At 40.6% G+C, this 13,519-nt stretch overlaps 1 protein-coding gene across 5 annotated transcripts in view; it reads right to left on the bottom strand.

Moving 5' to 3' along the window:
* Positions 1 to 13,519, bottom strand: part of CPS1 (carbamoyl-phosphate synthase 1) — a 170,427-nt gene that overhangs the window by 6,471 nt on the left and 150,437 nt on the right. For all 5 annotated transcript variants that reach the window (XM_064661946.1, XM_064661942.1, XM_064661943.1 and 2 more), the window contains 6 exons: positions 12,846 to 13,016; positions 10,148 to 10,222; positions 7,237 to 7,335; positions 2,034 to 2,093; positions 1,009 to 1,121; positions 364 to 493 (listed from right to left, as the gene is read on the bottom strand). In XM_064661946.1, the coding sequence (XP_064518016.1) occupies positions 364 to 493; positions 1,009 to 1,121; positions 2,034 to 2,093; positions 7,237 to 7,335; positions 10,148 to 10,222; positions 12,846 to 13,016 (648 nt within the window). The remainder of the gene's footprint in view (positions 1 to 363; positions 494 to 1,008; positions 1,122 to 2,033; positions 2,094 to 7,236; positions 7,336 to 10,147; positions 10,223 to 12,845; positions 13,017 to 13,519) is intronic.

Here is a 13,519-nt window from a genome sequence, read left to right as displayed (position 1 = left end):
ACCATACTGGAAAAACATCCCACTATGAAGTTGTTCCCATGCATAATTCAAACATGTTACAGGCAATCCTGTGTGAGAGGTTTGCTCTGAAGTGAAAATGATGCAGCCACAACTTCAGCTGCAGTACAGGACTCGGGATTTTCTTGTTTGTTTTTTTTTGTTTTGTTTTGTTTTACTCAGAACAGCGTTATTTTGTACAGTAGCAAAAAGAAAACACATTCAAACCAATGTGTTGTCATGATTTTCAGATACATTACTTGTCAGATAATGAGGGTACAGACATTCTGGAATCTATGGTCACAAGAGCTTGCAAGCTCTGAAGGCTCTTATGTGTAAGAGGAGAAGGAACAACATGGGAAGTACCTGGAAGTTAGTGAGAAGAGCAATCCCGCTGTCAATAGCCATCCTCCGAATCACATAATTATCATGGACAAACTTGGTGTTGCTATTGGGCAGGTTAATCACCAGATCTATTTTCCCATCCCTCACCAGCCTGAAGAGAGAATTCACAAGAAAGTATCACAGTGTGTCCCGCCTAATAAAGACCTCTGATGAATAGCACAGGCATGGAGACAAACAACACTGAAAATTTTCATTTGAGTTTAGTCTTCACCCCAAGAAACCAGGGGTTAAGGCACTAAGTTGCAACTCAGGAATCTGGGCTTTATTTCTGTTCCAATCAGCAATGCAAAGCAATATTCAGCCTTCATACAGCCCAGCACAACTCTGTTAAAGGCATGACTGACTGTTGTTAAAGGCTAAATATTCAGATTCCATGTATTCTTGCATGAAAGTGTAACATGGAGCAATACCTCCAAGCCATATTAAATAGGACTACTCAATGAGATGCTCATTAATCAAGCTGAAAACTCCCTGCTGGGGCAATTCCAGACAGAATCAGATAAACCAAAACTTTTGGATTGAATCTAAGTCCCACTGATCTCAATAGGGCCAGCAATTTGCCCCTTGTATTTGCTGCAATTTTGATGAGGTGAGCATTACTCTTACCTCCTGATGGGAGGGAGACTTGAACTCTGGCTTTCCTGCGATGGCCATGCCACAGGATTTGCTGGGATACCATTAGCATTGAGCCAGTATGAGGTTCCTTCTGTGGCATAAAGCTATCAAGGAGAAAAAAAAAGGTTATTTACTGTGTGCTTCTTCATACCAAATCTTTTCATTTAACTCATGTGGTCTGATCTAACACACAGTCTTGGTTGTAAGAGCTGATTTTGGAGGGAATTTTTCATAACAAAGGTGTCTCTCCATACAGAGAGACACAAGTACAGAATGACTTTCCCAGATTTCTGTTATCTGGGATTTCCTGATGGATGATAGCCAACAAATGGCAGTAACACATCCAGAAGCAATGAAGTGACTTAGAAGAAACTAAATCCCTCTGACTTTCAATAGGGCTTAAGTTCAATCACTTATGATTTTTTTTGCCACTTCCTTTTTTTTTTTTCTTTTTTCAGGCCTAGCACTAAGCTTTGAAAGGCAGAACTGTAAAAGCTCTCACCAGTCTTCTGTGGCTGTGTTGGTAGTTGCCTTTCTGTAGAGACATGGATGCCAAATGATGCAGAAGAGTTACAAGAGGGATATAAAAACACCACAGAGTTCGTATCTCTGCAGCTTGTGAATATCACTGAAAACCTTTTATAGTAGCCCTATAAAAATCTTCTCCATACAAAAAGTTTTCTCTTCCTTGTCTCCTGCCACACATGGCATCCTGTTGGCATTTTTGTTTCTTGGAGAACTTAGAGGAGTTTGTAATGTCCATCCTGGCTGCAGGCTGATAGCAGAGCTGGAATTGTTCCTGCCCTCACAAGTCCCATATAATTAAGTAATCATGAAAACTTTTAGTTGGGTGATACCTGCTGACTTCATGGATCACTCAGCTTAAAATTCCTGTTCTACATTGAAAATATCCTTTTTTCCCTGTCTCCAAAGAAACTCCAACTTGTTCCTGCAGCAGGCTGAGGACGTTTCAGATTTTGAAAGCTCTCTAGCTTTAAATAACTGAAACCACCTACCTTGAACCCTTCCTCATGCAATAGTTCTGCTATGCTCAGGAACCTGGGGCGGAAGGACTTCTGAAAAAGGAAATTTTTTAGATGCAGCATCAAAGCTAGGATTTAGAAACAGTGCTTTGCTGGGCAAAACGAAGATCCTCGAGACTGTGCTAAGAGGCAAATACATCTTTCTGTGCTGAGAGCATGTGTGGGGGTGCACAGAAATTTCTGCATGTGCTCATACAGAGCCATTCCCAAGACAAACATCTGGATCCTGAAGCCCAAGTCACTCCCAGCTAAGACATATTTTGTTACAACACCAGGGTAAATTTTCTCATACTAAGTTTGACTGCAACTACAGAAGATTTACTACTGCATATTAAATATCTAGGCAATTGCCTTCTCAAATACACTAACTAGAGTCCCCTCTGCTCTTAATTAAATATTTTTTCAATCACTGCTCAAATATTTGGCTTTCTCTTGTGGTAGATAACATATATAGACATACATACATATATATATATATATATATATATATATATATATACATATATAGACAGGCTTTGGGTTGCTTTTGGATGCTCTGTTTGCACATTCCCATGGATAGGAGTCTGTGTATGTGTGAGTTCATGTCTAACTGCCACAGGCATATGGAAATGGAAGACACAAAACCACTCAGGAGACTGGGACATTGTATTCCCAAAAGGACCTGAATGCCCAGATACATGGGTCACCTTTGAAAGGCTCTCTCACAACGTAGACCCAGATCCACCACAACTGAGAAAGGTAAGACAACCTCCTGTAGATGTCTGCACTTGAACAAGCCATTTTAGAGGAAAAGGTGAGTGAAAACTTGATGCTAGCATAAGTATCCTTGGGATGTTGAAGGTACAGCAATGCAAAGATCAGATGCAACACATGCCCTTCTCACTGCTAAGGCAAGCCAAAACTTGCTTTTAACCTTAGCATAGCTTGGCCATTGCAAGTAATATTACTGCAAGCTCCCTTGTCCCTGCTGGAGCTACTGATAGCTTAACCTCTATGGATGAGAGAGCAATATTCTGAAGGGTGAACAATTTTCTACGAAGAAAGGGAGTAAACAGGGTTTTTTTCCAAGCACTCTGGAAAGAACCTCATTCTGAAAGCCATCTCATTCTGCACATTAACTGGAAAATATAAATATACAATGTGACAGGGTTGGCAGCTTCCCAGTCAGAGAGAAGGGTTCTGCCTTCTGGTGAGGAGAGCTGGCTTTCACAATAGTATTATAAACTTCTATCAAACATGTACTGAACATTTGTGACACATAAAACAGCCTCTCCATGAAAAGAAATTACAGCTGTCAGCTTGCATTGGAGCAGCCTTAGATTTACAAGCTGGCTGAAATAACCTGTGTAAGAAACCATTAGTTACTAAAGGTGAAAAGTACAAGCAGATTTATTTAGTGGAAGATATTTATTGAAGGAGAATTGTATTCTTTTTCCTTTATCAAAAAAGTTCCATTTCTTATAACCCGTCTCATGTTTGCCAGCAAGCAAGTATTTGTAAAGGGCTACATCCTCAGTTCATTCAGTACAGCTACACCAGTTCTCACTGAGATCCATCACTATATGAAGCCATCTCATGTCCTGTGATAATCTTGAATTCTGCATCCGAATCCACTGTGGAGGATAGAAAAATTCTGGTACGTAAGGAACTAAGGCTGAAGGTTACCTTGAAACAACAGACTTGGAGGGCTGGGATTTAAGACTAAAATACTTTATCAATGCTTTCCGCATCTCGTGGTCACCAGCACAGATGTAAGACAGATGCACTCCATCCCAGAGATATCACTGAATAGCCCAATCAGGAAAGAAAAAAAAAAATAGCTTTTCAACTCCTCTTGCATAAAATATAAATTATTTAATGACAGACTCAGGGTTTCAGCATCATAGATTTCTTCAGATTGTGAAAAGAAAAGAGGTCAGATTATCAGCTTGCATAAACCAGCAGAGATCCATTTGCCTAACAAGGAAGCCGTATTCAATCTACCCTGGAAGAGCATCAAGCTTCTAAAATCCCAGGAATCTTCAACCTGTGCAGTGTCAGAGAGTGCTCACAGCTGAAGGACAATGCAGCAGGCTTGTGGTCCCAGCTGACTGCACAACCTGCCTTGTGCTGTCCCTCAGATGTCAAGAAACAGTCACCTGTCTGACCTGGAGGATGATTTCTTGGTTACCCCCACCTTTGCATTGCCACTGGAATTGCAACCTGTACATGCACCAGCCTGGAAGCCCCTCAGCAAGGCTGGGCTCATTACCTGGGCACACTGGGACCAGTTTGGACTGCAGATTACAGCACAGCCATTTGCCTCTTGATTTGCAAAACACCACAGAGTGAAACATTTGCAAGAAAATCGAGTTCTCCCTTTCTACTCCTGTTAACTACATCCCTTTGACTTCCACCTTCAGCATCCTCTCACCTCACCATGATTAATAGCAATGGCATAAAGGTGAAGCATACCAAATAACCAAAATATGAGCCTAGTTACTTTTGAGGGAAGTAGAATACAAGACAATGTGGCTTCTTATTTCTCTTTCTGCAAGGGCTAAAGAGCAAGCTGCTAGTCATGAAGCAATGAAGCCTCTGAAAGTGCTTTGAGTTCACTACCCACTGCAGAAGAACTACAGCACCTTCTTCAGACAACCAAGGGGACTTGTGTACGTGCTTCTGACAAGCATCAACCCCCAGAGCACCAGAACAGCTTGGAGAAACCATCCCATGGTGTTCTGGTGCTCACAGCCTGCCTGATGCCTCCTCATTCCTTATGTCTCTTGTTTCTGCAGTGAGGGACTCCCCTTTCCTCCAGCTAAATACACAGGGAAGACCACCTACAGTCTATATGTCAGGTCTAAGTCAGCATTTCAACCTTCTCTTCTCACAGGGCTTTATTTTCCCTATGTTTCAAAGCAGACCATTGAAAAGTAGGTAGGTGACAAATTACAGAGTGGGGAGGAACAAATACCTGGTTCTCAGCAGCAACTTTATACTTTTTGATTTGGAATTTAATTATATAAGAAATATGCTGAGATGCAGAGAGACCTTTAAGCGATTGATCTGTTATTTTCAAGTTTCTTTCGCAAGAAAATGAATGGTAAAACCCCTCATTAAAAAAAGACAGAATCTTGTTACTTTTAAAAGGTTTGTGGAGTTGAGCTTTTGGTTTTATCTCTTCTTTTTCCCTTCTTTTTTTTCTTAACACCTTTGTGCAAAGAACATTTGGCTCAGTTTAACAGCTACTGACACAAAACTTACATAAATGCTTTCTATAGCTAAAATTACTTTTTGCTGCCTGTTCCCCTTTAGCTGCTATCAGGAAAATAGGCTTATATTTTAACCATTTTCTTCTCCTGGCTTTGCTTTTCTCCTTTTTAAAATGCTGTTTTTTAAATATGCAGGTGATTAGATATACAGTAGACACACAATATCAACTGCCCAGACTTTCATGCTTAATTTTAAATTTTATCTAGGTACCAAGCAAAGACTTTTCTGCTAATTAAAGGTAACAAAGCAACAGCTCCCATCCACAGATGTGTGTACATGTGCACACTTAAGGACTCAGTGGTAATCTGTGTTAGCAGAAATCGTGTTCCTTTCTGGTCACTTTTCACACACTTCCTTCATATCCTCTGCTGACACAAACAGCCAAAGACGTTTTTTACACCCCAGTTGTCTGACAGGAAAATTCGTCTACTGTGTGTTTTTGTTTGACCAGCTTTATGCAAATCACGTTGGGGATGAGCTTATTACAAACAGAATGTGGAAATGGCAGGAGGTGATCATCTGGTTTTATGGGGCCCAAGAATGTTCTAGTTGCAGTGGAAGTGTCTGAATTCTTGAGGAACATACATACATCCCAAAGTTTGCAAGTGTTTCTGACTTCAGCCCCTCCTGCATTCGATAGCTATTCCTTGATAAAGAACCAAGGCTTTTTGCTTTTCTGCCTAGCCCCCTGCTTGTCCTGAAACACACATCGTCCTTACTGATCCAAGCCTGTCAGTGGGGCAGGGCTGTTCCTAATGCAAACCCACCAGGAACTCCCTCACGTAACAGCTCTTTGCAAAAGCCATTGCACTGGACAACATTCCCATAATGACATCATTTAAACTTTCTGCCACATAGAGCAACTTTCAGGGATGGTGACAGCAAGACATGAAACCCTGAAGTCCAAGCTCTAGTCTGGCATAGAGTCACTGGACGTGCAGAGTATGTGTCTGAAAGGCAGTCCCTAAGAGGAGAGAGCTCTGGCAAGGTGTAGAAAACAGAAACATCACTACACAAATATAGTGTTGGCTCTTCCTTTCTGAGCTACTCCTCAGAGACAGGAGCTGTAGGGTAGGGAACAATATTGGCTGTGCACCATCATCAAAAAGGGCAAGGAATAATGGCAGAAGTGGGCTGCAGGGTGAAGACTGTTGTTCTTTAACCCCTGACCCCTCTGTACTTGATTATATTCCCATCGTGACTCCAACAAGGAAAGGAATCTGCCACACCTGTCAAGGCCTCATGGCCCAACAGCCATGAGTTACATCAATGACTAGCCCACAACACCCCAAAACCATCACATTTTCTGCACTGTCAATGATGCTACAGCTCTGCCTCCAATGAAACATGCACCCCAGGGGAAAGCTTAGCAGGTCCAGCTTTGCAGTCTCACTGTCTGGGGGATTGGAGGGAAACTGGTTTCAAAAGGGCAAGAGGCAACGCACAGAGGTAGAGAGTTTATATGATTATATGATGAAAGTTTATATGATTATATGGTGAAAGTAACATTGCCAGGACTCCCATCTGGGAAGGGGCATAGAGTGAGCTCTATGGGTTCTGTGGGTTCCAGCTGGGATGTTTCTCTGAACTGCCTGTCTACAGGTTTTGTTCCACAGAAAGGTGGCTTCTAGCTCTCTGATCTCAGGCCTCTGCTTCCAGCAATCCCCAGGGGTTTCCCCCACCAAACTTCTGCAGCTCCCAGTAGAAACTATTAGGAGACAGAGGTAAAACCCATCAGGCCAGCCATATTGAATCCAATAAAGATCTTTCCATAGCCTTTGTTCCTCATTGTCTTACTGTACTTCAGGATGAATTGCAGAAAAATACATTTAAGCCATAAAGCCACATGAATGAAAACAAGGCAAGAGCTACTGAGTTTCTCTGTGTCAATCCTTTCTCAGCTTTGATTTTTAGGACTCACCTGGATTCCAATCAAAATTCCTTCCTTAGGAAACGTAAACCCTGTGGCAAGCATAGCCTTCTGGAAAGCAGAATACACATTCTCCCCGAAGCATGCGACCTGGGGAAAGGCACAAAGAAGGCAACGTGAGGGGAAAAACCAAAAACAACCCCAAAAAACATTGCTTTAAAAAGAAACAGGAATGAAATTTTTAAACAGGCTTTTTTGATTCTGCTTAAAGAAGTCAGACTGCATTTGCATGGAGCCTGAAGGCATGGGGAGAGTGGGAATAAATCAGAAAATCATTGTAGACAAATCTCATCATTTTAATGAAGCAATAACGAAGGAATAAGCAACACTTTAGTTTCAAACAGCACACTGAGGAGTAACAACAACTGATTCTGCTGAGCTATTGGAATGCTGTACACAGCCTCTGCTCTAATGTTTGGGAGTGCACTGCAAATTGTTTAACATTATATAAGGCTTAAACACCAGCGAGGGTTCTGCACACAGGCAAGTTCCTCTGTGTGGCTGCAAACCAGGGCAAGGCAGTGCTTGTGCTCTCCTGTGCTCCTGGCATTTCTTGGGAAGGAAAACCATGGTATTTAAAGATGCTTTTCCATTAAAAGTCCAAAATTCAAGTAAAATTTGAGTATTTACTTAGAAAAAAACCAAAGCAATCATGCCAATTCATAATAATTTATTCTATATTAAAAAATTCTGAGGAAGAAACCAGTAAGAATCATTTAGCAGTTCTCCAGCATTCAGAACTGGCTGTGGAGCTCAGTTGCTTACAGATTGTAAGCAACAATCCTCTGAAAGAGCTAAATCATATTCCTTGCCAAAATTTGGAATTCTGGTGACAAAAACAGGAAAGCATGAGATTTTGTGAAAGTTAAAAAAGGCAGAAAAAACCCCACAACCAAAAAATCAATCAACCCTCACTTTTCCTGGCCAGCTCCACGCTTGTTGAAAAACAGTCAGAAGCAGAAACTGTCACAGATTTTGTCTTTGAAGCAACAAATCCATTGACATATACAGATTGGATAAAGGGGCTGATTGAGAATAGCTTTCCCATTTTCCTCTTATGGTCCTTCCCATTCCAGAGTTAGCCCTCACATTCATGGCCTCACTATTACCATGGCGAGGACAAAACAGTATTTCATGAAAGAAGAACAAATGATGATTTGCCAGATCTTCTGAAGTAAAAAAGAACAACTAAACAAACAAAAATCCCACACGGGAAGGGATAAAAAAAAGTCATGATAACTGATATCCCAGCTTTCCTTTAAAAACTCATCCTTGAGTGCTCACACTGCTCTACAGTGTATTTGTATCCTGCATATATCCTGGACTTCTTAGGGTGATGGACAACCCCATGTCTTGTAGGCTTGGAAAAGGGGGTTCCAGCCTGCCAGGAAAGGTTTTTCATTATGGTCAAAACAGCCACAATACTCAAAGAGACAGATGTAACAAATTCAAGCCCAGATCAAGCCATGTGTGTGAAAAACCGCTTTGAAGAATAATTGAGCATTTTACCCAAAGCAAGCTATTATCCTTACTTCACTCATAAGAAAGACTTTTGTAACTGTCACACTTTATGGCATTTGTGAATACGGATCTTTCCAACTCATAAAAGTTAATAATCCCTCCTTTATGACCACGGTAATCTCTAATCCTGTATAGAGCTGGGGATTTTTTTTGGGGGGGGGGAGGAGAGGTTGTGTATTCAGTTGTGTTCTGAAAATGAGGAAGTCACAGAAGCCACTTGACTTTTTTCTGCCCATTAACTACACTGAAAAGAAATCTTCTGCAATGCTGATTTCCTACACATTATGAAGAGTAAAATAAAGTAATTCTGGAGAGATGAAGGAGACCTAAGGCTGTTCTTCGCTTGCATCTGGGTAGAATGCTTTTTTGTACCACAATGGTAAATATTTCCTAATAAAAACAGCTCCTATAGACCCAGCCAAGCCCACATCCAATAAAGCAGCCCAGACTCTGCCACCTGCCTAGCTGTGGGAGTGCAGCATTAAGCCTAATCTAATTGCCTCGGTATTTAATCACTTCCCAGAATAAGTTCGGGACCAGAATAAGTTTTTGCTACTGCAACTCTTTCTAGAAGTAACAGAGAAAGTAAGTTTAGAGATTGCTTGAGTGTATCTAAAGAAGCCCTTGATAGCTCAGCAAAACTCATAAAGAAACCTCTTTGTTCTACATGAGCAAATGTCTCTCCAGGTGATATAGATGGAATCCTGTAGCCCAAGGGTGAGGGTGATGAGCCTAGGCAGAAGATGAACAGCCCTGTGCCCTTACAGTGTGCCATGTGTACACTGAGAGACGTCTCAGAAGCGCCTCACAGCCCAGCTATAGCAAGAGTGGGTAAAGCTGCCCAGTCTCTTCATCCTACCAACAGTCATTAATGCAGTCACCACTCTTTCTCGCTTTTTGCACCTTGGGACATGCCTTGATGGTTACTAGGCAACAAGAAAACACCACACGTATTTTCTGCCCTTAATTAACTGTTCTAAGACCAACCGCTCACGACCTGGAGTCTCGACATCACTGTTCTAGCACGTGTTCACGGGGGGATTGGAAGCTGCAAGGACCTGTCTGTCCAGAAGCAGACCATTCATAAAACAGACTGATGCAGGGAGAACCTCCCAGAACCCGACAGCTCTCAGATAAACTCATTGCAGGCTGTCACACCAACTAGGTCCAACTCAGGGAGCTGACACGCAGGTAAAGAGGGACATCCAGTGGCTGAATAAACTGGGTTTTCCAAGACATTGTTTTTTACAGCTAAGAAAGATGTTTTCAATTTCCTGAAGAAGCTACAGATTCCATCATGATTCAGGCAGTAATAAGATCACTTTCTAAGATTCATGATGTTTAAAGTTAACTTGGTTTAAAAAAAAAAAAAAAGGGATACCTCCCCAGTAGAGGCCATTTCACATCGGAGAACAGGGTCAGCATCTCTCAGCCGGGACCAGGAGAACACTGGGGCCTGGTGAAACAAAGAGGAAGGAGGGAGGAAAAAATAAATTAATGGATCATTTAAAAAATATAAAAATTCCAGCTATGCTTGGAAGTGACAGAAAGAGACATTAATTTATCCAAAAAAGCAGTGGTCAAGGCTGATAAGCAAAGGAGTACTTGGCAAATTAGTCCCCTCAGCACCCTAATGATGGACTGGAACAAATAAACGTGTGTTTCACCAATAAATCAATTATCTAACTCTTGCAGTCCTGCTCACATTCCAGTGGTAGATTTTCAGTCAGTGGTAGCCCATTATCAGTCTCATTTTAAGGACACATTTTAAAATAGAAAGGCTAGGAAGCATCTAACTCATGGAACAAGGAGAGATGCTATATGAATCCGGTGGGTTTTTCTGAGAAAACTGTTCTCTATGAAATTTTTCATTCACAAAAATAAAACTATTCCACAAGAAAACACTCTTTTGGTGTAAACCAGATGAAACTTTGTAAATTATTTTCATATTTTTCTTCTCCTCCCCAAAATACATATAATCTTTTGTATGAAAATATTAAACCCCTTGATCATTATTATTATCTGAGGACTTAGATCACTGCAGTCTCTGAGTTCTCTTGTCTAATTTGATCTTAAAATAACAAACAAGGAGGGAGGAAAAGAAACTCTGTTAATAACCAAAGACTACACGTGACAAACAAGGAACAAACTTCCTGCTATGGAATCATTTTCTATAGGGCTTCTCCACATCTGAAATGCCATCTTCATGGCATTCTCATGAAGACAGGATCCTTGCTGCTTAAGAAAGAATCTATTTTTAAATCCACAGACATAATTCCGTTCCTGGAAGTCTCCAACGGTAACACTGCAGCCAGGACAGATGCTGCTTCATGACACCTAACAATGACCAGTTAAAATGCAACAGCACAAATTCACAAGGTTTCTCAAAAAACATCCCCTATCTTTGTGACTTTTAGATCAGTTTTGTTTCTACTGTAAGTAAAGAGAAAATTTTTACAGTGGCCAACTCCAGAGTCTCAAACTGGGATATGGCAGCCAAGGTGGATTATTTTAATGCGCATATTGTCTTGAATGGTAACAAACAGCAAAGTCTTCTCTGCTAGCTCCCTAACTTTTGTCTGCCATGAACATAAAAATGCATCAGCAGGAGCAAACTCTGGTTCTAAATCCTATTTAAAACTTAGTCAGTCATGCTCTATCCAGGATTTAATCTTGGTCAGGCCATGATACTTGCATCAGTCTACAAGCAAATATGTTAAGACAGTCTTGCAGCCACTAAAGCTGAAACAGTGGGACTCAAATCCACAAAGGAGCAGCTATGTTGTGAAAGAGGAAGAGAATTTCATATTCTCTTTTCAGAGCATTTAAGACCTGCTGGAGAAACAAGATCCTGTGTCTATGCAAATATTCCTAGCAGTAAATTGTGAGAATAGAAAACATGATGCACAAATAATAACAAAGAAGTTAAACTGGAATATTTTTCAAAGTTTAGCACTTCCAAAGGCATTAGCAAGTTTTTATATTTGACAGATTCACACAGAACACAAAGAGTATAAAAGGCTTTGTGGGAAGTTTTGAAGAATACAGTTGGTTTTTCCACTCTGTAGCCAGCATTCCCAGGAGAGAAAAAACTGACAGTTTAGCTAACAACAATGTAGAAGACCTAGGTCTAAATAACAGAAATTTATAAAAATAAATAAGATTCACAAAAGCAAAAAAAAAAAAATAAAATAAATCTCGAGTTCAAATTTCGGATCGTGCCTATCTGTGGCATCACAATAAAATGTAAAGCCACTTCTAGACTAGTTGCCAATAACCTGGCCTGGCTTGGGCCACAGATTTGGCTTGCATGTTAAAAAGTCTGAATATTTTATTAGTAGGAAGATGTTAGGTGTTTTCTGCTTCCTTGGTTTTCATTGATATGGAAGCTATTAAAGCTTGAAAGTTTCAGCATAAAAAATTCTCATTATCCCTTGGATTTTCTGCAATACTGTTCTAGATTTTTATGATTAGGAACTTCGATTAATTTTTTTTCTTCTACTAAGCATTCAAAAATACCAACAGTATACTTTAGTATCTTGTGTGCTAAATAAGCTTAGTAATTACGAAGAGTAAAACCTTGGCCTTACTGAAATAAAAGGATCCAAGAGCTTCACATGTATTTTAACTGGTAGTGTATAAAGAGGGGATTACATGTCCCCAGTCCTGATGATGAAATCTGGGGGCACTCACAACACAAGGTTGTACAAGTTGCACAAGTTGTACAAGTCTACACATATGTTAGATAGTATTACGAAACAGCCTGAACTTCAATTCTGCAAGAGGAAATTTATTATGCAGTTCATAAAAATGATTCAGAGTAGCTCAGAATTAAAAAATAAAGGACAATTGATTTTGGTAATAATCACTGGACAATTTTTCTTTGATTTTTCTCTAAAATTTCCAAATATACAAATACAATTTTCCAATTATCCTGACAGAAACTACAAAAGGTCAATTTGACCTTTGGCCAATGACTCAGTTGTTTTCTCTGGGCATTGAAGTACTAATTGTCAAATAAGGTGCTACATGCTGGATCTGTCGTGGGGGGGTTTTTTGTGTTCTTTTGGAAAGCATACCTTAATCCCAACATATTTGGATGGAATAATAGGACGTTCCAACGTGGGGAGGGATGACTCATTAACCTCTTTTCCTATCATCACTTTAGTGGCCACATCAATGAAGTCCACGCCCAGAGTCTTCGATACAAAGGGGAAGGAACGTGAAGCCCGCAAGTTGCACTCTATCACCTGATGGGATTGAAAAAGAGAAATAGCAGGGTCAGGCACAGACTGTAGTGAAGAAACAGAGTGATTCATATTTCTGGAAATCAGTCCTTAGTCCTCTTGGAAGAGATGATCTTCAGATCGTCAAATAAGAGACACAGAAATTGTGTTCAATACTAAAACAGCGATGAGGGATGGGGAGTGGCCAGCCTGAGGTACAAGTAGCCTGATGTTCTTCAACTGAGGATCCTCTCTACTGTTTGAATATTAGAACTGAAGGCGAGCTACAGTTCACTCAGAAAACGTGCTGTACTGTACCCTAAGTAAATGTGCAAAGAGGCATGGAAACTTATGCACAGGCATTAGGTACAACCTCTAGAAGCCCAACCTGTTCTTTTTTCATGGTAGTGAAAAAATCTGAAAGGCTGGACTATCCTTACTGACTTCCCTCATCCACATGTGGAAGTCACTTAGTGACCCAAGAAAGCAACAAAGAAGTTCTGCATCCTGCTGAGAAGCCACCTTGG

Source organism: Pseudopipra pipra, chromosome 7 (genome assembly GCF_036250125.1).
Source record: "Pseudopipra pipra isolate bDixPip1 chromosome 7, bDixPip1.hap1, whole genome shotgun sequence".
Taxonomy (NCBI): Eukaryota; Metazoa; Chordata; class Aves; order Passeriformes; family Pipridae; genus Pseudopipra; species Pseudopipra pipra.
Note: the sequence above shows the minus strand (reverse complement) of the source record. Positions and strands in the feature narration are given on the sequence as shown.